Source organism: Lepisosteus platostomus, chromosome 14 (assembly GCF_059453375.1).
Source record: "Lepisosteus platostomus isolate fLepPlt1 chromosome 14, fLepPlt1.hap1, whole genome shotgun sequence".
Lineage (NCBI taxonomy): Eukaryota > Metazoa > Chordata > Actinopteri > Semionotiformes > Lepisosteidae > Lepisosteus > Lepisosteus platostomus.
Window position 1 is genome coordinate 24775474 of NC_142624.1, and position 20630 is coordinate 24796103.

Here is a 20630-nt window from a genome sequence, read left to right on the forward strand (position 1 = left end):
TTTTTAATGACCATGGAAAGTTAGGGGCTCGGTTTAACATCATCATCCAAAACATGTTGCCTTCATTACAGTATAGTTTCCCCATCACTATGCTGGGACGTTAGGACCCACAGACTGTGGGGAGAGCGCTCCATATTAGTCCCACTAACACCTCTTCCACCTGCAACCTTAGCTTTCCCAGGAGGTCTCCCATCCAGGTACAGGCCAGTCTCACACCTGCTGAGCTTCAGTGGGTTGCAAGTTGTGAGTTGTAGGGTGTTATAGCCGCTTGCTATTACACATATGTTCTGAGATTTAACACTAAATTTGCATTTGAACCATTAAGCAGCCCCTCAAACCTTTAAAACTTGGGAAGGGCATGAGTCTCTCTCTCGTTAGAAACAAGATTAAACAAGTTACTTCCACCTGCAGGAGAGGCCTGGATTTTTCTTAACACATAATAAGCACATTATTAAATCTGCAAATGCAAAAACTACCAGAACGAAGCAGGAACGTTTTTATTTCCTTTTTTTTTTAAGCTGACTGAATGTGATCTCGGCCTGGCTGGGGGTGGTGATTTTTCTCAGCTTCACATCACATTTTTTCAATCGGATGGGGACAGTGATGAATTATTCTCTTTACTCTCTGTTATGTTAGAAAAAAAGATATAAATACATTTTTTTTCTAAATGTTCAATTCGCAGGAATTGTAGTCTTTTACAGCTACTCTATTTGCTTTTAGCAGAGTGAAAACAGTTTATGAATGTTGTGCACACAAATTTTGTATAAAAGGTTATGTAACACATAATAAAATGATAAAAGGTATTGTTTTATTGATGTGCAACTAAACTTCTGAATTTTTCATGACTAATGAATTTTAGCAAAAGAATCGGTAAAGCTTGATGGATTCACAGAAAACAATAATTACATCTAGAGATCCCCATACCGGGTTGTTAGGTTGAATGTTTTTGTGTTCTCTTGTTTTTTGTAGACTTGATTGTTGGTGTTTTTGGAGCAGATAAGGCAGTACTATACAGGTACTGATAAACCTTTTTAATCTTTCTTTAAGATGCATATTTGTGTTTTACTGTTTCTAAACATCTTTGTCTTCACTGTAATTTGCGCCATGTCATTAGTCAATTGTCAAAAAAAATTGCCAAGTGGTGGCACACAATTGGCTGAATGCCACTGAAGCTGAGTGGGCATTAGGTGGGTAGTTGGAGTTTCCTAGTGCCTGAAAACCTTCAGTGATGTCAGGGAGAGTTGCGCTGTTTCTTCAGTTTGCACTAACTCTTCCTTTATGATACCGTTGGTCACATGACAAATAGGTTTGACACGTTTGTTGGAGGTGCATGTCTATAAAGAAAATATTTTTTTTCAGTGTAGCATTTTAGAATCGATCTTTCATTTTTAATCTCTTATGTTGTTCTGCCAGTACCTGTGTTTCTTGTCAAAATGATTTCCTCTTTCAAAACGGTCCAACAATTTCTATCTGCAGATAGCATTAGCACTGGAGTTGATGGTTGGTGTGCAGCTGATTAATGTATTACTATTCTGTTTTGCATAGTATTACATTTCAAAGTTAATAATTTGTGGATTCACCCTCCATTCTTCTCACACACACCAAATGCAAATGGATGTGCATGGTGCATAAAAATAATGCACATTAAGATGACATTATTAAAATATAAAATATCATAAGATTATTTGAAATTAAACACTTATCCTTTTAGATTTTTTTACCTTGTCTTTTAAAAAACATGCATGTATGTTGTGAGATTTGTCATGTTCTTCGTAAATAGAAATGCCATGGCAGATGCATATTATTTAGTCTAAGGTATGTTTCTTACAGTGTCATATACATTAACATGCCTGTATGACTGTGAATGACAAGGCTCCTATGCATGATAAAACTGAATTTTGTGTGTGACCTGGTAGTTAGATTAGAGTTAGTATTACATTTTTGACTGTCTTAGTCCCAACTGTATTTCATTGCTTTTGTAAGTTTTGGTATTTGCCGTATATTTAATCTGTTGACAGAGCAAGACCAGTTATAAGTGTAAACGCTACACTCGATATCAACCCCCTAATTGTCAACCCAGAGGATAAAAGCTGTTTGTTACCTGATTCTTCAAAAAAAGTGTCATGGTAAGTCTTTCTGATGAGGGAGCTATTATAATAAGCAGCTGCACAGATCATACACTGTTATCACAAATCAAGAAGGAGTATTTAGCTCAAGTGTTTTTAATCTGCAAATTACAGTTGTAAGGCTTTTTGGTTTAAAAAAAGGTTTTGTGTCCCATTGTACAAAAAATACTTTTATATAACATTCAATTTTGGAAGATAATGATAATGACAATTATGAGATTTAACTGTCATTTTAGAAAATACATACATTTTCTAGAAAATACCTGTGAGAATCAGATGTTATTGATCAGAATAATGCTGACTACTAATAATTCTTTTTGTATTATTTGATCATTACTGACCAGTAAGTCTTATATTCTGTGACATATAAAACAACACCCTGAGTTTTTATCAGAGCTTCCTAAACCCAGTTTACTTGTTTAAAGTAGTTTAATGGCAGTGAATGTTGTTTGGCCTTGATTTTTATTATTTTTTTCCAGCTGTTAAAAATCAATATCCTTTTCTGTATTCCTAACTGGGTTGTTCCCTTAAAGCTATTTATGAGAATGGAATTAGAGGCCTTCCAGTGACTCAGATTTTTGTTTGGTTTTAATTCTATCATGGAGGCGGTACATTAACATTCTTCACATGTCATTGCCCAAGCATCTGGGAGCTCTTTGCAAAAGGAAGAGACTGGCTTTACCATTTTCACCAGCACTGAGGAAGTATAAATAGTGCACTGTTAAGTAACACAATGCTTGTACAGCTTTTTAATGCTTTTAGACAAGGTTTGCTTCCTAGCAAAATTTAATTTGCATTCCTGTTGTTACCCATAATTGGGAGCACTTATTCTCAAACATTGAAAAATTTAAAAGCTTCAGGCAGTGTCATTAAAAAAAAAACCTTCAGTGTTAGTACTACTGGATTTTGTCAGTCAGTGTCTGCTTTTCTGTAATCCCCTACTTCAGGTTTTGACTGGAGGTTCAGGATTACTCTCTTGTTTTTAATGTATTTCTGAGAGAAAATAGTACATCACAAAGCCAATGCCTTTTATGTTCTAGAAAATGCAGACTATTGTTTCTTCACTGTATATTTTGTATTTATGTTTACTGTCAAATCTAACTATTTTAATTTTCCATTCATATTTTTAAGTACATTTGTATTTTTTTCAGTGAAAATTTAGTCCAGAACGTAATACAGTCCTGGATGTCTGCAGGTTTTCATTTCACCTCATGTTTTAGCTCAACTACGTTAAGTATTAGCTAACTAATACACTTTAACACTTTTCAAAGGTTTTCGGTTGTTGAAGATTTAAGGAAATGTAGAAGATCTGGATTATGGCTCTTGACTGAATACCTATACTTTAACCAATGATCTGACTTATCCTAACACAAGTTTTTCAGTTTGTGAACACTCAATTTCAATTTGCTTTAGTTATCTTTCCACTGACAAAGAAATATTTTTCCCCACTGATCACTCCATATGTGATCAGTGCAGCGTTAGAAGAAAAAAAAGAGAAAAAGAGGTTAAAGAGGAAGAATGTGGTTTATCCTTTTGTAATACAGTGGTTACAAAGAAGGAGTTATGAAAAAAGGAGGTGTACCACAAAATATCTGAAATAGACTGAGTGGTATAATCGATAAGTAAATTAATCATAACCCCTAAATTGTAAAGATTAAATTACAAAATAAACCTACGGGGTTGGTATAATTACAGGCACCTGAGATCTTTGTTCTCTGGCACAGCTTTGGTGAATTGAATTAATATATTGGGCACACTGGGATGAACAAATATATTGTTAATAATGACAAAACTGTTAATAGTGACATGCTAAACAGTACACAACACAAATACAACATATCCTAGAGGCCTATGTCCTAACCAACCAGAAAAACCCCAGACTGCTACCAAATATTCAGAGGTCTTTTATAACCCCTACACAGGTCCACAAGAGATAAACCTGCCTTCTAAACCAAGCAGAATAGATCTGAATGTGTCAAAGTGAATGGGAAGCTTATCTCCCCATTTAAAAAAAAAAGCATCCTCTACCCAAGAAAGGCCACTTTTAAACAACAGGTTGTCTATATAGGAAATTGAGCATTTCCTACAAACAACAGAATGGCAAGCTCCCTTAACAAGGTTCAGTACTTAATTCGGATGATCTGGACAGTGACGTCTCAAAGAGCTCAACCCTTTTTCACTTTCCCTCTGTCTTTCTGTCTCTTCCCCTGTCCTTCCCCCTCTCTCTCTGTCTACCTGCCTTTTTTATCCTCTGTTCCTCAACTGTTGATGAAACTTAATCATTGATCCAGAACTTAAGATAACCAAGATAAACCAGACCATTCCTGTGATCATTGTCTCTCATGCCCTCTATTACTCTGCAGACACCTCAGTTACTTTCTTGCTTTGAAGCTCCCAAGAACTGCAAATGGTAATGCCGGTGTCACACTACTCGACTTTTCCTAGGATTTTCAGTCCTAGCCTTCATTTACATAATCGTAAGAAAATCACTGCGAGTTGTAGAGAGTTGCAGTGCATGCCCATTACCCTCAGTTGTGTAGTGTGATACTCCCAGCAACTCAGTAATAGCACTCTTAATAGCTCCTACGACTCTCTGCGGCTCGCTACGATATAATCAAACTGGTTTGATTTTCTCGTAGCGAGTCGCAAGTCGTAGGAGTGGGCAGTGAGCCAGATGTGTACTTGTGAGATAATGTTCCCATGATATTACACGTTATAGCGCAATACTAATTTGTTAACAATGTTTGTTTTAAAGGTTTTAACTGTTTTTTAAATTTGTTCTATATTTATAAACATTTTCCATTTTGTTCGTTTATTTTCGTGTGGTGCTCCTCCTCTTATTCTGGTGTGCTCCACATTGATTGGCTGTCAGAATGAGGCGACCTCATGGTACTTTCATGGCGCAATACGAGATTTAGAACCATGATGAAAAGTCATGAGGGAATCGTGTAATTAGTCACCCCCTGCGATTGCTAGTCCTGTAATATAACACCCTCTAGGACAGAAAAAGCAGCGAGATTCAGCGACTGCAGTCGTTAAATTTGTCATGCTCTCCAACTAGAAGTCGTGCCGAGTCCTGTAGTGTGACTCCAGCTTAATTCTAGCCAGGTGTTTAACAATGTCTCAAATTCTTAGACAGCTCAATTGCCCCTTCCAACAAGCTTAACAACAGTGATAGGGAGTTTTTGTAATCTGTCCTTTGAAATTCTAGTAACATGCCTGACACAATAATTTAAATAATAATTAAAATGAAGTTCATTTCTGGGCATAGCATACAGTATGTAGTTTCATATATAGTATGCTGTGGTTAGATTGAATTGTTGTAGGATGTTCCATAGTTGTGATCATTGTTATTTGAAACTCCTAGCCACCGATTTTCTGTTAAGAAACTGTTATATTGGAACATTATCCATATACTGTATATTAATGTTGTTTAGTTTTTGCTATTTAGTTGTGCCCATACATGTTACTGTCATTTTAGCTTTCAGATTAATAATTGTAACATAAATTAGGAAGCATCAGCACTTTGAACACCAGAATGTTTCTGTGCTTGAGGACATTCACATAATGTATTATTAAATTAAAACAAAATAGGCATTTTACCAGTGTACATTACACTAGCATACCTTCATTTTGAAATATAATCAGTAAGTACACAGTCTTATGCAGTGATGCATAGTTTTTTCCATCAGATAATTTAATGGTTTCTTGCAGGTTTCTACAAAATATTTAACTTTGAGTCTGAAGAGACAACGTACAAAGCGGTATGACTACCTGAAAACAAATCTCCCCATCACATTTGATAGAATGTGATTATCTCCTACATGAGCGTGCAGACTGTGTAAGAAGCGTGTTTTTACTTATTTTGTTATCCTGACTTGTTTTGCATCTCCCTGCAGTTTTAAAGTGAAATACTGTCTGAAGGCAAACGGGAAGGGAGCACCTTCAATGCTCCGTAAGTTCCTATGAATTTCATTGTCATTTTTAATTCCGGGTGGCATGAAAACAGGATCATAGCGACTTGAAAAAAACAGGCTCGGCCCCCTTCTCACTACCCAGTCAGCCTTCTGCCAAACTATAATATTTAAAGCAACACAGCAGATGCAAAGGGAGTACTTCCACTGGTTACATAGAATCCAAATGTAAAGAACAAGTACAGATACAGCAAGAGTGAATGTTCTATTTCAAGATTTTCTTCAAAATACGTTGAATATTGCAGTCCTTTCTGAATTTGTAAAATATATTTTTGAAACACTTCTATATTTTGGGAATACAGAGCATCTTTTTGTGCTGTTACTTGTACATTGTTAAAATCTTAGTAGGTATAACCAGATATTAAGCATTGCATCTAGTAGTTTATTAATGCAGCATTTCCTCTTTTTCCCACACAGTGTAGAAATTTAAGTCACAATCCTGTCACTCTTTTTGCTCTAATGATGAGGATATTTGTTTGCTGTTGTAAGAGTTTTGAACTTTCTGATGTTTCCCTGCTGATCACCTGAACTGTGACCACACAACATATGAAGCTTCTCTGCTCTAATCATTGCCACAAATAAACAGAAGAGCCTAGCCCAATGAACTATTCTATGATGTTTATTTGCATGTGTATTTCCCCAAGATTTCAAGTGTCAATTCTCAATTTGTACAGCCAGCCTTCCAAACTATACATTGTGCTAATTTAGTGAGAAGATTAAATGGTTTTAGTAATGTATTTACTCATGTTGGCATTTCTGTTGAATAAAAAAACAAGAAGCAAAAAGGAAAGGCTAAAAAGGAGATGGCAAGGGATGTTTAAAATATTTTAATAAATTTGTCTCTGACTTAAGACTTTCAGGTGGACCTGCACTTAGACAGACTCAAACACAAAGGAGCAATAAAGAGGGCCCTGTTTCTGCACAGCAGTTTGTCGTCCCATACAAAAAACATGACTGTGAATACTGGCAAAGCCCCTTCGTGTGAAGAGCTGGATGCATATTTACGAGTGAGTGTGCCAATTAGCCTCCTATTTTGTCTTAGTGAAAGACACTGTAAATATATCATGTGTGGTTCACATCATATTTCATAGTATTAATGATAAAACAGAGTCTCCGATCGCTGGTGTCGTTGGATTCTACTAAGCTTTTTTTCAAATTAAAGGTGTTCAAGTTAAATTCTTCTTATTCTGGAAAAAAACAATTTTATTTGAGTTCACATGATATTTTTCACATCTTTGCTTTCCTTTCCTTCAAATAGGATGATTCAGAGTTCAGGGACAAGATTACTCCAATTTCCATCTTTATGGAGTACAAATTAGATTATAAAACTGCTGCAGATAAAACTGGACTTATGCCTATTCTAGACCAGTTTACCCCTGCTAACATCTCCAAACAGGTACAGTATTCCTTAGTGGTCAACAGGTTTGTCATGGTTTGAGAATGAATGCTTTAATGTTTAAATATTAAAGAATAGATCTGTGATGCATTCGAAGGACATGCTGTTTTTAAAGAGGTTAAAAAACAAGTTAACACTTTAAATTTGTTTTTCTGAACATCAGACAAAGATTTTATTTTAGGGTATACTGTATATGCATTTACATTGTATACCGAATAGTAAAATATATGGTGTTAATTGTTTAAGAATAATAAAATAAACAGCATTATATCCCATATCATTTAGGATCTGAAAATACAGCCTGCATTTCTACTTCATATCTGGTTATTTTTTAATATATTACACATCAAATGTATATTAACAAATATAAAATTAATTACGGTGATAAGTTAGGTCAATAAAGCAAGTAAATCACAACAGATTAATTGACTTCTCTCTTTGTTTTATAGTGACAGTATTTTTAAAAGGATTGATTAATCTTATACATCATCAATAAATCAAAGATTTCCATTAAACAAATTAAAAAGCTGAAGGTTAGGAGTTATTGGAGTGGTAGTAATCATTACCTTAATAAATTCCAGGCACACATTTTACTGGACTGCGGTGATGATAATATCTGTAAACCAGATCTCAGACTATCTGTGAAAAGGTGAGTTTGATTGTGACTTTTTATATTAGACCATCATTTAAACTTGAATTAGCAATAAAAGTATCAAAAATTATTAAATTAACCCTCCAACAGAGGATTATCAGCATATACAGAATTGAACGGATTTAACTCTGCAATTCTTACCAGTCTTTAGCTGCAGTACATTGAAAGGACTTGCATCCGAGAGCAGTAGCTACCTTAGGAAGATGCAATTTAAGAAATGAACTAGATTGTAAATTGTTAGATGATGCAAATAAGAATGATTCTTCCCAATCATTGCTTCTTTAAATTACCCTAAACCATAGAGTCCGTCTTCTCATATGCAGAGAAGACCTATCCATTAAAAAATTAAGATCCCAGTGTTGAGTATGATAAGGAGCACCAATGATAAATCTTATAGCAGAATGATGTGGAAAAATAAAATTTCCAAGTACAGCTTTAGTGGGCATTTTGTGAATAAACCAAACCATAAACCAAAATGGGGAGTACAGACATTTGATTTATAACTAGAAGTACATGTAAAACAGGATCTGTGTCTTATAGAAAGGTAAGTCTACATTTGACTTTAATGCGTAACTTATCTAAATCAGTGAAAGAGCTATCTAAACCACATAGATATTTAGAAACCACTATTTTCTCTAAATTAATCTTGCTCCAAGTAAATAAATTGCAATCATTACTAATGGAGCAATTTGTTATATTTCTGTAAAATAACATTAATTCTGTTTTTACAGTGTTTAACAAAAGTTGCAATTCATGAAATACCTACTGAATTTGATCAAAGCTGACTTGCAGATAAGTCATTACTGACAATAAAGAATGACCAACTAAGTATTAAATAGTGTTGTCAGCATAGAAATGAGTATGAAAGTTACCTGGACAGTACTGGTAGTATGTATTATAAAAATAGTGGAAATCCTTAGTAATGGTGAGATGGTTAAGCATAAGTTAGATTTTACACACTGCTGTTTTGTAAATCCTGAAGCCATGCAGGAGAATGATCAAAATCAATACTACACAATTTATTAAAAGGTACTGAGTAGTCCATAGTATCAAAAGCCATAGGTAAATATTAAAATACAGGTGCACAAATGTGGTCATAAGAATATGATTTAAGACTTTTAAGGCTGCTGTAACACACCCATGCCAAGAACAGAAAGAGATTTCATATTCTATCAAATATTATTTCTGTCTTTAAAAAAATAACTGCTAAAATTTGTTAAGTGAAGTAGAAAATGTATCAACTTATCATACGTAGGATCTGTTCACTTTGAAAAGGGGCAAAGGGAAAAATGGTTGTTTTTTAAAGAAAAAAGTAATGTAAGGCAATTTGATCAGTGGTCAGGTATTTTTTTAAAGATTCATTTCTACCATTGTGTCTAATGGACTTAAATATTCAAATTTTGCAAAACTCACCATGTTTAGTAGGAGGTTTTATATCAAATTTGAAGAACCAATAATTATTTGTACAGTACTTACAATATTATTAAGAACAGACTTTCAAAATGTGAAAAATAATCACATTTTATAATAATAATAATAATAATAATAATAATAATCACATTTTGTCTCTTGCAACAGTGATTACAACTAAATTTCTTAGGATTGTTTAAAATATTTATAGATTGTTTGTATAAAGGTGTTGTGAGGATTAAAAGATATGTTCAGAAACTATTATGTATTTTGTGTGTTTACAAATTGGATGCATATATACAGTATTTGTTAATATTTCTAGTTTTAAATTCTGGCAGCTTATAATGGATAACAATGTAGAAATTTCAGATAGAAGAGGTGCTTATTTGACAGGAAGAGAAATATGTGATAGCAGTGTGTTAGTGACCTTGTCTATTAGTAGGATTCATTTTTTTCAGACTTATTTAAGCAAACATTAGTCACATACACAAAGAAGACACAATTCAGTGACCACTTGAGCTGAAGCTACAGAATAACACAGTTATCTTCTTTTAATATTGAGCAGCGACCAGAAACAGATCTTCATTGGGGATGACAGCCCGTTGACGTTAGAGGTCACTGCAGAGAACAATGGAGAGGGGGCATACGAGGCAGAATTGCATGTGTTCATGCCTCCGCAGGCAGACTTCATCGGTGTAGTACGGAATAGTGAGGTAAAGTTGTCCTGCACTGATCAACGTGTCCCTCTGTTTTATTATTTTAGATGAATTCCAGTGAAGTCAGCCTCAGAAGCTACCTGTCCTTTATACTGTAATAACACTCTCAAATGTTCTTATAATAATGTTTGTCATGAATTGTATTCAGCAACTATGATATTAATTTATGGTTTATGTGGGCAAGGTTTTTGACCATTTAATATGAGTTATTTTTAAAATCTGTGTGTTTTTTTGTTGGGCAGCATAATGGTGAGCATTGCTACCATACAATGCTGGGGCTCTGGGTTCAATTCCTGGGGTGTCATGTGCATGGAGTTTGTGTGTTCTCCCCTTGTTAATGTGAGTTACCTCCAGGTGCTCCAGGTTCCTCCCATAGGCCAAAGACATACTGCTATCTTAATTCGCTTCGGGGAAAATTGGCCCTGGTGTGAGTGTATGCATGTTAGCGTCTGTATCTGGTGTCCCATCGTTCATTTCTTTTCTGGATAGGCTCCAGTTCCCCCATGACCCTCTATTGCATAAAGCAGTTAGAAAATGGATGGATGTATTTGGGTTTTTTTTGCCAGGGAAACAATACAGTTGTTCCTACCAGTTGTGTAGCACTTTTCATCCCACAGGATCACTAAAGCATTTCAAGTATGGTGCAACGACCTACATCATCTATCACTGATGTACAGCACCTACCTGGGTGTTGTGTGACAGCCCTTAGTGTATAACCCCACTACACAGCAGGTGGACAAATGAGAAATTGCTTCACCAATTGAATTATTGGAGTAACTTTAGGGAGGTCAGATTGTACAAGCCCAGACTAGAATTTATCTGGAACAGCAGGGTGAGCACCCCTACTCTTACAAACAGTGCCATGACATCTTTAACAACCAAGTAGGAAGGAGCTTAATGTCTCATCTGAGGAATGACACCTCCTCTAGCAGAGTGTCCTTCACCACCATACTGGAACATTGCTTTGGGAATTCAGTTCCCAAAGGGAAGACCATCACCTTCTCCTTCACCAGCACCACTTAAAACAGCACCTGATTTTCTCAATCCCAGTCCTGACCCGACCCAGCTTTGTTGAACAAGAAATGAATGCACAGCTGACTTCCTTATTTTCATTTTTTATAGGTATTGTCACGATTGTCTTGTGCTTATAAGACGGAAAACCAAACCAGGTCAGTGGTATGTGACCTTGGAAATCCAATGAAAGGTGGAACAAAAGTAAGTATGTATTGTCATTAGTTTCAGTTAGTATCAGTTACTTTCATTAGATATCATTAAGACCTGGACTCTTTAAAATACTTTAAAATTGTTTTTGTTTTCTTTGTTCCCCTGACAGATTATTGTCAGAGATGCTTTATGTTTACAAATTCAAAGGGAAAATGACCACCTGATGATTATAATGTGTGTCTGAATAATCCATAATAATATAGTAAAGTGTATAATAATAATATAGTGTAAAAATAATACCATTTTACATTAAATAATTGTTTCTTCACTGATTTTTTTTTTCAATTTAAATGAACAGATAAGCTGTTATATTTTCTTGTATTTACAGATTTGATTATATAAAACATGTTTGAAAAAGAACTAAATCATCAAACTTTAAAGATGAATTTGAGGTGATGCATAATGCTATTCAGAATGTTTGCCTTAATGCAGTGGTAGAGTGGATGTTTCCTTTCTGAAATGGAAGAATGTCACAATCTGCCAGACTGCAAACAGTGGTATTAACTGTGGTGCTGTTTCTTTTTCTGGGTAGCTTGTGGCTGGTCTGCGGTTCAGTGTGCATCAGCTTTCAGAGCAGGACACTTCAGTGAAGTTTGACTTGCAGATCAAGAGGTAAAGTGAGCATTACTCTCTCGGACAGCTGGGTATCCAGGAGTTAAAACTCTTGTCTTGTTTAAAGGCAGAGGTTTCCGTGATTCTATTGAATCTTTAAATAGAAGATGTAGTAATTAGAAAGTTTGTCAAGCCCCCTGGAGACATGTTTAAAAACTACTTGAATATTGGGTTGCTCCTACAGTACAGTATATGGCATATTGCTTTCACTTACAGTTGTATGCAAATGTTGGGGCACCCCTGGTCAAATTGCATGTTTCACAAAATCTCTAAGTTATCAGTCTCTAAAGTTATCAGTCCGCTCTACATTGCAGTGCAGTCCACAGTATAATTTAGCAACGTGTGTTAAAGAATATGTTGCTGCTAGAAAAAAAATCTGATAAGACATCTTCTCTCTACTGTTCTCCTATGTATATTTTAGCATATGTGCTGCTCTTTCTTTCCCCAGGTCATAAGGCTTGTTGAGATTTTGATAAAACTCTGGCATCAAATCTCATCCATTTACCAACAGAATGACACTATAATTCCATATCTGGATTTACAGTGCCACCTTCAGTCGTACATTAATTTTGCAACACAGCGAAAAGTGTCTTAGTTTTTCTCATAGTTACGTATCTCTTAATCATTTGCTTTCAAAATGTTTTGCAGTTCCAACCAGTTTGATAATACTAGCAATTTGGTGTCCACAGTCACTGATCTTGCAGTCTTGGCAAAAGTAGAAATCCGAGGGTGAGTATGAGCTGCTTGTTTTTTTTTGTTTTATCTTACTACTGGTTGTCTGCTGTTGATTTTATCTTGACATAAGGGACACATGTGGTAAGGTAATTGTTTCCTACTGTTTAACATTTTGATTGATTGATTTTAACATAAGACTGAACTCTGAGTAATGAAAGCAGTTAATTTGTTTTAAAATGATTTGTATAAGTTGAGATACCTGAAGAAATGTCACAACCTGTTTGAATGTAATCACCGAACATTTTAGAGCTCATATTTGCTAATCAAGAAGTCCGTGTATGTGCTTTGTTTTTATTTCATCTTTGGTTTAAAAATAAGTGATTGTGAAAAAACTAGAATGTTAATAAGTGGTAGGAAATGCATGCGACTCTCCATGAGCAACAATAATGTGTGCATTATTGTGCATAAAGGTCACGCAGGTTTTCCAGTTTTAATCATCCTGTAGCGGTGTACAATCTTGGACAACTCAGAGCTAAAGTAATACAGCATATATTTACACCAGAAACCATGAAAGGTTGCTGAGGTCATTGTAAAACAGAACCATTGTTTCAGTAGAAATGTGTTTTAAGGGGTCATTAATACCAATTTTAACAGTTGTTGATGATGGCAGTCTCACTGTGTTGCATTTTATTAGGCATTACGTTTTCAGTTGTGTGGTCCACACAATTGTTACAGCAATACCAGCATCAATGTAATCCATTAATCTTTCAATGTGTTTGTCCTTGTCACGACAAAGCAAGGGGCATGAATTGTTCTGTGTTAAACTGGGATCCTGCTTCACACATACAGTATCACTGCGGATCAGTCGTGTTACAGAATGAATGGAACAAGCTCTTTTGTAGACTTTTTGCAGCATCTGCATTACATTCCTAGCCTTCTTGCATTTGAGTCCAATTGATCATTTCAAGTATAACTTACTTAAGGAAACCTAACCTAAACACTAGTACAGATACTAGTACTGCATGTACTGATTTTCTCAAAAACAGGTTTTCGAATGATTTTTAAATGATTTTGCAGCCTAAAGTTAAAGAATAAACATTGCCCTGTCTAATATGTATTTTGGACGTGGGGTTGTCCATTTCAAAAGCGTCCATTACGTGCAGGTCGATGGAGTAATTGTATCATTCAGAATCCTGTAATGAGGATCTTTTGAAGATTTTTTTTAGTATTGGTCTTTTGCCAGGAAAGTAGCTATGACTACAGACAGAGTTTGTCTTCTCAAGCTGTGTTTCATGTTTTTTCCTCTTATCCAGTGTATCTGCACCTGATCAGATCTTTCTCCCCATCGCTAATTGGCAGCCCAAGGAGAACCCTGTGTTAGAGGATGACATTGGACCTCTTGTGCAGCATATCTATGAGGTCTTATTTCTTTCTGCCTCCTCTTAAAGAACTTTCTTTATTATGCAATAGTGGTATTAACACCTGCTGATATTTTAATGGCCAACTGCCATCATTTCCTAAAAAAAGGCAAATTACAATTATTTGTAACATATTTCATATTTATTTAAAGCCAGGTATTTTTCAACTTGAACTTTTTATATGGAAGAGGTATGACAAATCTTTATCATTTATGTTAATGACTTTGTAGACTGTCCAAGATACTGGCTGAATTCAGTATAGCCATTGCTCATGTTAAAAGAAAGGCTGTTTGACATTGCAGTTGCCCTAAAATACACAAATATGTGTTCTTTCTTTTTTAGCTTCGAAATAATGGTCCAAGCACATTTAGCAAGGCAATGTTAGACATTGACTGGCCTTACAAGTTCAACAACGGGTCTCTTCTTTACATTACTAATTACGAAATTGATGGACCAATGAACTGTACTACTGATATGGAAATTAATCCCTTGAATGTCACAGTAAGTATTATGAGTATCTAGTTACTACTGCATGTGAACATATTTCCTACAAAACATATCAATCAGTATTTAATTAAGAAAAAACACTTATGTGTTTTTACTTTGGTAATTGTAGTGCTACACTTTTCTTTTAGATGCCCGCAGCACCAAAGCAGAATACTACAGTTATAAGTGGAGATTCTCGGAATGAAGGAAAAAATAAACGTCGTCGCAGGGATGCCCCACAGATGGAAGGGAACCTGGAAGCTTTGGTATATTTTGGTCCTTTTGCACCGTTATGAGTATTCCTGATATACTCTGCATATTCCCACACTAAGGTCATAAAAACATTGGCGACAGTATGTAAAAAATTCTCCAGATGAAAGTTATTTTGGGGATGCAAAATATACGTAGTACAGTACATGTTTTATCAGAGAAAAATTGCTTGACAATTTTTTCTGTTCTTCTTATTCAGAACTGTGAGAAAGCAGAATGTCTCAAAATCAGATGTCAGGTCGGTCGCTTAGAGCGAGGAAAGAGTGCAATTCTCTTCATCAGGTCCAGACTGTGGGCTGCTACTTTCTTGAGCGTAAGAACCCTTTCTTTAAATAATTAAAGCTTGTGTTTTTAATTTATAATTGATGTGGTAACATAAGATAGTAGAAAAGCTTGTTGTCTTACTTAGATTGAAAATGATTTTTCTTTTTTTATGTTCCCAGGGTGAAAACCAGAACCGGTCGTACATTGCAAGATCATCAGCCTCTTTTAATGTCATAGAAATGCCTTACAAAAACCTTAAGTATGAGTTACCATCCAATTCTACAGTGGTATGTGTATTTTCTTTCTTGAAAACATTGTGAAATTAAAGGGAACAGGTTTAAAATGTAAAGGAAATATGTGATGTGAAACCTATTTTTGGGGGGGAATCAAGTAAGTTAATACTTCAGTGTTTATTCCATACAATTGTTGTTTTCTGCTTAGGTTAGATGTGCTTCTTTTTTTCTCAGTTTACATTCATAGTGATGTTTTTGAACAATTTTAGAAATTATGAATAGAGTGTCACGTGTGATGCATAATATGGTTAAATTAGTTATCACTATAGAGATCACAATAATCAAGAGCAACAGCTTAAAATGTGTGATTTATATGTGCTTTAGCTGCATAAATAGTGAAATTTCAGAATACCTTTACCTTTGCAATAAACCTACTTTCTTAATCTTCATTTGTGAAAAGCACTAATAACATTGATACAAGCCACACATTTCCAGCAACATAAATAATAACAGTTTTTACTCTTCTCGCTTTACAAAGGTTAACACCTCTATTATGTGGGTTATAATAGACAACCCACCACCAGTGCCCGGGTGGATAATTGCACTAGCAGTTCTTGCTGGGCTCCTTCTTTTGGCTCTGTTGATCTTTGTCATGTATAAGGTAAATTTGAATTGTTGCTTAATTAAATGTCTGTTGGTTTAAAGCTTTTATTAGAAAAATGTATAATCTGTCATTTATTTAAGTACCTGGTATTTATTTTATGACACAAAGTTGTTTGTGCTTTCCTGACTAGAGATGGTGAATCTGAATCAGAATCGTGATAAATTCTGATATGAGAGAAGCGACAGAATAAGTTTGTCACATTTTGCAAAATACAGAGAGAAATGTGTTTCGAATGTGATGTGATGAAAAAGCTTTGATAAGCGGGGTTCAGTTAAATCAATTAAATTAACATAGATTTCTTGACAGTTGCTCAGCTTAATTTCTTTTTCCAGTCAATTCTCAGTCTATATGTGGTCACCAGAAGACCCATAAGCAGGCACAAATGAGTGGTTACTGTTCGTTCACTGGTGCTCTGTGTTTTCTTCCCTCAGTTTGGCTTTTTTAAGCGTGTGCGCCCGCCCCAGGAAGATGGCACTGAGAAAGAGCAATTGCAGCCTCAGGAGAATGGAGATGGAAATACAGAAGCTTGAAAGACTCCTGGGACTTGGGGACATGTGACCATGTGTGGCCAAACCGTTTGCTACAGAGTTTCTCAATCCCAGGCAGTGTCCACTCACAGTTTTGTACTATTGGAAAAATTATTTAGTAGCCAGGGCAACAGAAAAGTGCCGTAACCACTGTAATTGGACACACTTCAAACCTTTTCTTTAGTTTTTAAGTAGGAGAGCAGAACTCAGAAGCAAATCATGATCAGTTTCTCAAAGTGTATTTAAGCCGACATTTGAGATTTGTTTTGTTTGCGTTCCCAAACACAGAACTGCCCAGAACAAGCAGTCAGAACATTAAAGTAATAGAAGATTACTTAAAGATAGACCACTGTGATTTATTCTAAAACATTGACTCCCAGTGTGATTGAGGATGCTTACAGTCCTTGTTACTGTTTGCTTACCTGCTGGTTATTTCTATGCAACTCAGTGCACTGACGCTTTTATAGATTATTTTATTATTTTTATTTAGGTAGGAAAAAAGCTGAAAGGCATTAGAATGACAGGTGGGTGACTAGCAACCAAATGAGCTAGACAGTGTGAATGAATAGCTCTCGTTTCTAACCTTTTTTATATTATGTTGTGACTTCTGATGAAAGTGTTTTGAGGTCTTAGCTTTCAGTGTTTTGACATGGCAATAAGAAACAAAATAAAATTTCTGTGTATGTGGAAAAATCGACACCAAGGGAGGACTTTTTCAGGGCTCATTTTTGTCATTACAATGGCTACAGTAATGTTGTTGAATATTAAAAGTGCAAAAGTGATTCTAGATATTTTAAAATGTTAAGGTCTTCCAAACTAAAATTGACTAAAAATTGGTGGTGTTGTCAACTAATTTCACTTAAATTTTAAATAGGTTTAAAGTTCACCAAGACTAATTTTGCCATTATGTTGAGTAGCAAAGAATATAAAATAATCCTACCTCCTACTTTTCATGGGAGGCTGTACATAAATTGCTTCTTTTTGATGTAGATAAAGAATGAAAAGAAAGGTTCTGCAAGACCACAGTTTTGTAAAAAAAACAAAACAAAATTCTAACATTTAGATTATATGGTGGGTTAATGTAATGCAGTAATTTTTCTTTTCAATGGCTTCTCCATTGCATTTTCATCTGTATTATTTTAGGCTTTTCTGATGCTGATTTATATTGCAGTGATTTGTCAGATTACACATGTATAGTAGAGATCACCCCATGCTTTACTGAACAGAGTGAGTATTCTTGTCAGCATTAACCTTACTGCTTACAATGCAATGCAGATCAGAACAACTAGATTTAATGGTACGTAATATCAGGAGTTTGGCAAAAACTCTGTATGTGTATATATGTGTGTGTGTATTGATTTTAGGTCAATTTATCAAGTAAGAATTTTGTAATAACATACAACTTAACTTAAAGTCAAGTTAAAGTAATTGCAGATAGAAAACTAATAGAATGCTAATTCAGTATCTGCATTCAGCATTTTATACCATAACAGTGCTTACTATGACAAGAGTTTATTTTCAGTTGTTGCAGGGGTGTCTTAATTATGAACCTTAGTAGCTGGTATGTCTGCAAATTGTTTAGGTTTCTTTAAAGCAGCAGCAACTGAAGTCATTAAATCAGTCTAATTAAGCCATTAATGGACTGATTAGGCCATCAAGATCTGAAATTTAAAACCTGCACATACACAGAACCTAAAGCACTAGGACTGGACACCTTGCTTTATAGAAAATGTTTATTTTTCTAGATGTAGTGATAAATATCTACTTATAGTATAATGCTTTTGATACGTATTATTTGTTAAGATGAACTACATGATATACTGCCCTGTTGCTGGAAGTATGCTGAAAATGTTTAGAAACACAAACTGAGAATCAAGATAACCTTAGAACGCAGAAAGTTAGGTCTATAATTTTAAGATTTGGTAATGACATTACCTCATCATTTGTAAAAGAATTTCAGGCAGTAAAATTCAGTTAGTCAAGAATCATACAAGTCACAGTGTACTCAAGTTGGTCCCCTGTTAAGGTACAAGTAGTAAAGCATAGATTGAGAGACATAGCACTTAAATCAGAGGGAGGTTCCTATATTAAGGTTGAAAAACAACCACAAAATCTCTAAACTCACTTTGAAGTGTTTGATATTTTTGGGTCTAACAGCAGAGACACAGTGTAGGTGGCAGTGTGTCATGGACTCTAAATAGGCAGGGACTAGGAAAATGGTTACCCACAAGCTGATGCAGTGCAAACCTTTTACAATGCAATGCAGAAATCGTGCTAAAAGCCAAAAAGGAAATAGAAACAAAACTAGCTTTTATTTGGGTTCTACCAATATTTTTTTGAATGTGCAAACTCATATGTGAATGTTTCTTAAGGGCATGTTTTCTTGCACATTTTGCCATTTAACATTTTAGAGGTATTGAGATCACAGAAGCATGAGTTCCAACATCATTTGACATATTTGCTCATCAAATCTCTTGCAATATGATGCAAACAGGTGAACCAGTTAACAGATATGATGTGTTGTGTTTCTAAAATGCTTCAGTATAGACCCTAAACTGCTGAAAAAATACTTTGGAAAAATACATAAAACACTATTGGAGTAGGTCTGGTTTTCATCTTATTCAGACCAAATGTCAAATGAATATCCTGGCATTGATCAATTGCACTCTTTACAGTAACAAAGCAGTAAATATTTTAAGTGCAATATTTCTTTTATTACTGACATAGCAGTTGCCTTCTCAGATATGTTGTTTTTAAATACATACGCACACATATACTTACACATGCAAAATGTAAATAAAACTGTATGATTAAAGTCATAACAACAATGGGGAAAAAATATGCTTGTACGTTCTTAGGATAGCATTAAAATAACAAAATAGTAAACTTAAGACAAGTGCTCATTGGGGTGTGAATGTTTAACCCAAACTATACAACTTTTATCTATATTCATTGTTAAGTACCTACAAGTCTGTGCAACTGCACACAATAAACATTTATTCCAGTACATATATTTATATTTTAGGTGTGTTAAATACTAGTCACCCACATTGGGTGAATAGATTAGCGTGGGTTAAAATAAATTCAACTTTGTACAGCAGTTGGGAAATTAAAAGTAAATTAGAATTACAGAGCAACACAAAACCTCTTATTAAGTGGTAGATAGCTGTGGATTACAGATAATTTGTATTTGCTTTTTAAAATGGTTTTATTACAGCTTTATTTATTATCTCTTACATTAACCTTTTGTCAGGGTTTGACTAATTTCTCAATGTCTTTATTAAAATACAGTAGCAAATATCCTGGTTTCTTTAACAAATGTATTTTGTTTAATTTTGATTTACCCCATTGTTTTTTCTCTTTGAACCTTCAAGTATGAGGAAATAATGTCACATTACCATGATCATGAAAAGTAACCAGATTAAACTGAAATAAGAATTAATGAACATGTATGCAATTCCTTATTTTCTTCATCTGTTTTCTGATGTACAATTTTTGCCAAAATTGGCAATCATTTCATACCAAGACTTGTTTTGGAAATCACTGGTTTTACCCAGAAAATTGGACAGTGCATTGTGAAATGTCTAAAATGAGTTTTAAAATGTAAATTTAAACCTGTTCTGGTGTTATAGTCTTAATACAGTATTAATTCCAGTTGTATATTATAAAATATTTCCAGTTGCTTATGAAGCACACATAATGATCACTCCATTTAAAAATGTATCTTTTTCTATATGTCAGTGCCCTTACAATTTCGTGTAATGGGTTCATTGATTTGTATTTATGGTTTGAGATTGGGATTTAAATAAAGGGGCATCTTGGTTCTGTTTATTGGTTTTGACCTTTTTTTCTCCACTTTACCTTTATGCATAAACATAGACTTTAGTGTTTTAAATCGGTTGAAAAATTACACTTTTTGAAATGATCTTCATTTATTTATATTGTTAATAACACATCTGTTTGTGTCCGAAGATGAAAACTTT

The 20630-nt window shown here is 34.7% G+C and overlaps 1 protein-coding gene across 2 annotated transcripts in view; it reads left to right on the plus strand.

The window, feature by feature from the left end:
* Positions 1 to 18951, plus strand: part of itgav (integrin, alpha V) — a 36497-nt gene extending 17546 nt beyond the window's left edge. For both annotated transcript variants that reach the window (XM_088605183.1, XM_088605184.1), the window contains exons 14-30: positions 970 to 1015; positions 2019 to 2126; positions 6026 to 6081; positions 6953 to 7107; positions 7359 to 7496; positions 8078 to 8145; positions 10124 to 10271; positions 11397 to 11489; positions 12031 to 12110; positions 12759 to 12839; positions 14099 to 14204; positions 14546 to 14704; positions 14839 to 14955; positions 15159 to 15272; positions 15403 to 15510; positions 15995 to 16117; positions 16552 to 18951. In XM_088605183.1, the coding sequence (XP_088461309.1) occupies positions 970 to 1015; positions 2019 to 2126; positions 6026 to 6081; positions 6953 to 7107; positions 7359 to 7496; positions 8078 to 8145; positions 10124 to 10271; positions 11397 to 11489; positions 12031 to 12110; positions 12759 to 12839; positions 14099 to 14204; positions 14546 to 14704; positions 14839 to 14955; positions 15159 to 15272; positions 15403 to 15510; positions 15995 to 16117; positions 16552 to 16650 (1799 nt within the window). In that variant the 3' untranslated portion in view covers positions 16651 to 18951. The remainder of the gene's footprint in view (positions 1 to 969; positions 1016 to 2018; positions 2127 to 6025; positions 6082 to 6952; positions 7108 to 7358; positions 7497 to 8077; positions 8146 to 10123; positions 10272 to 11396; positions 11490 to 12030; positions 12111 to 12758; positions 12840 to 14098; positions 14205 to 14545; positions 14705 to 14838; positions 14956 to 15158; positions 15273 to 15402; positions 15511 to 15994; positions 16118 to 16551) is intronic.
* Positions 18952 to 20630: the final 1679 nt, after the last annotated feature.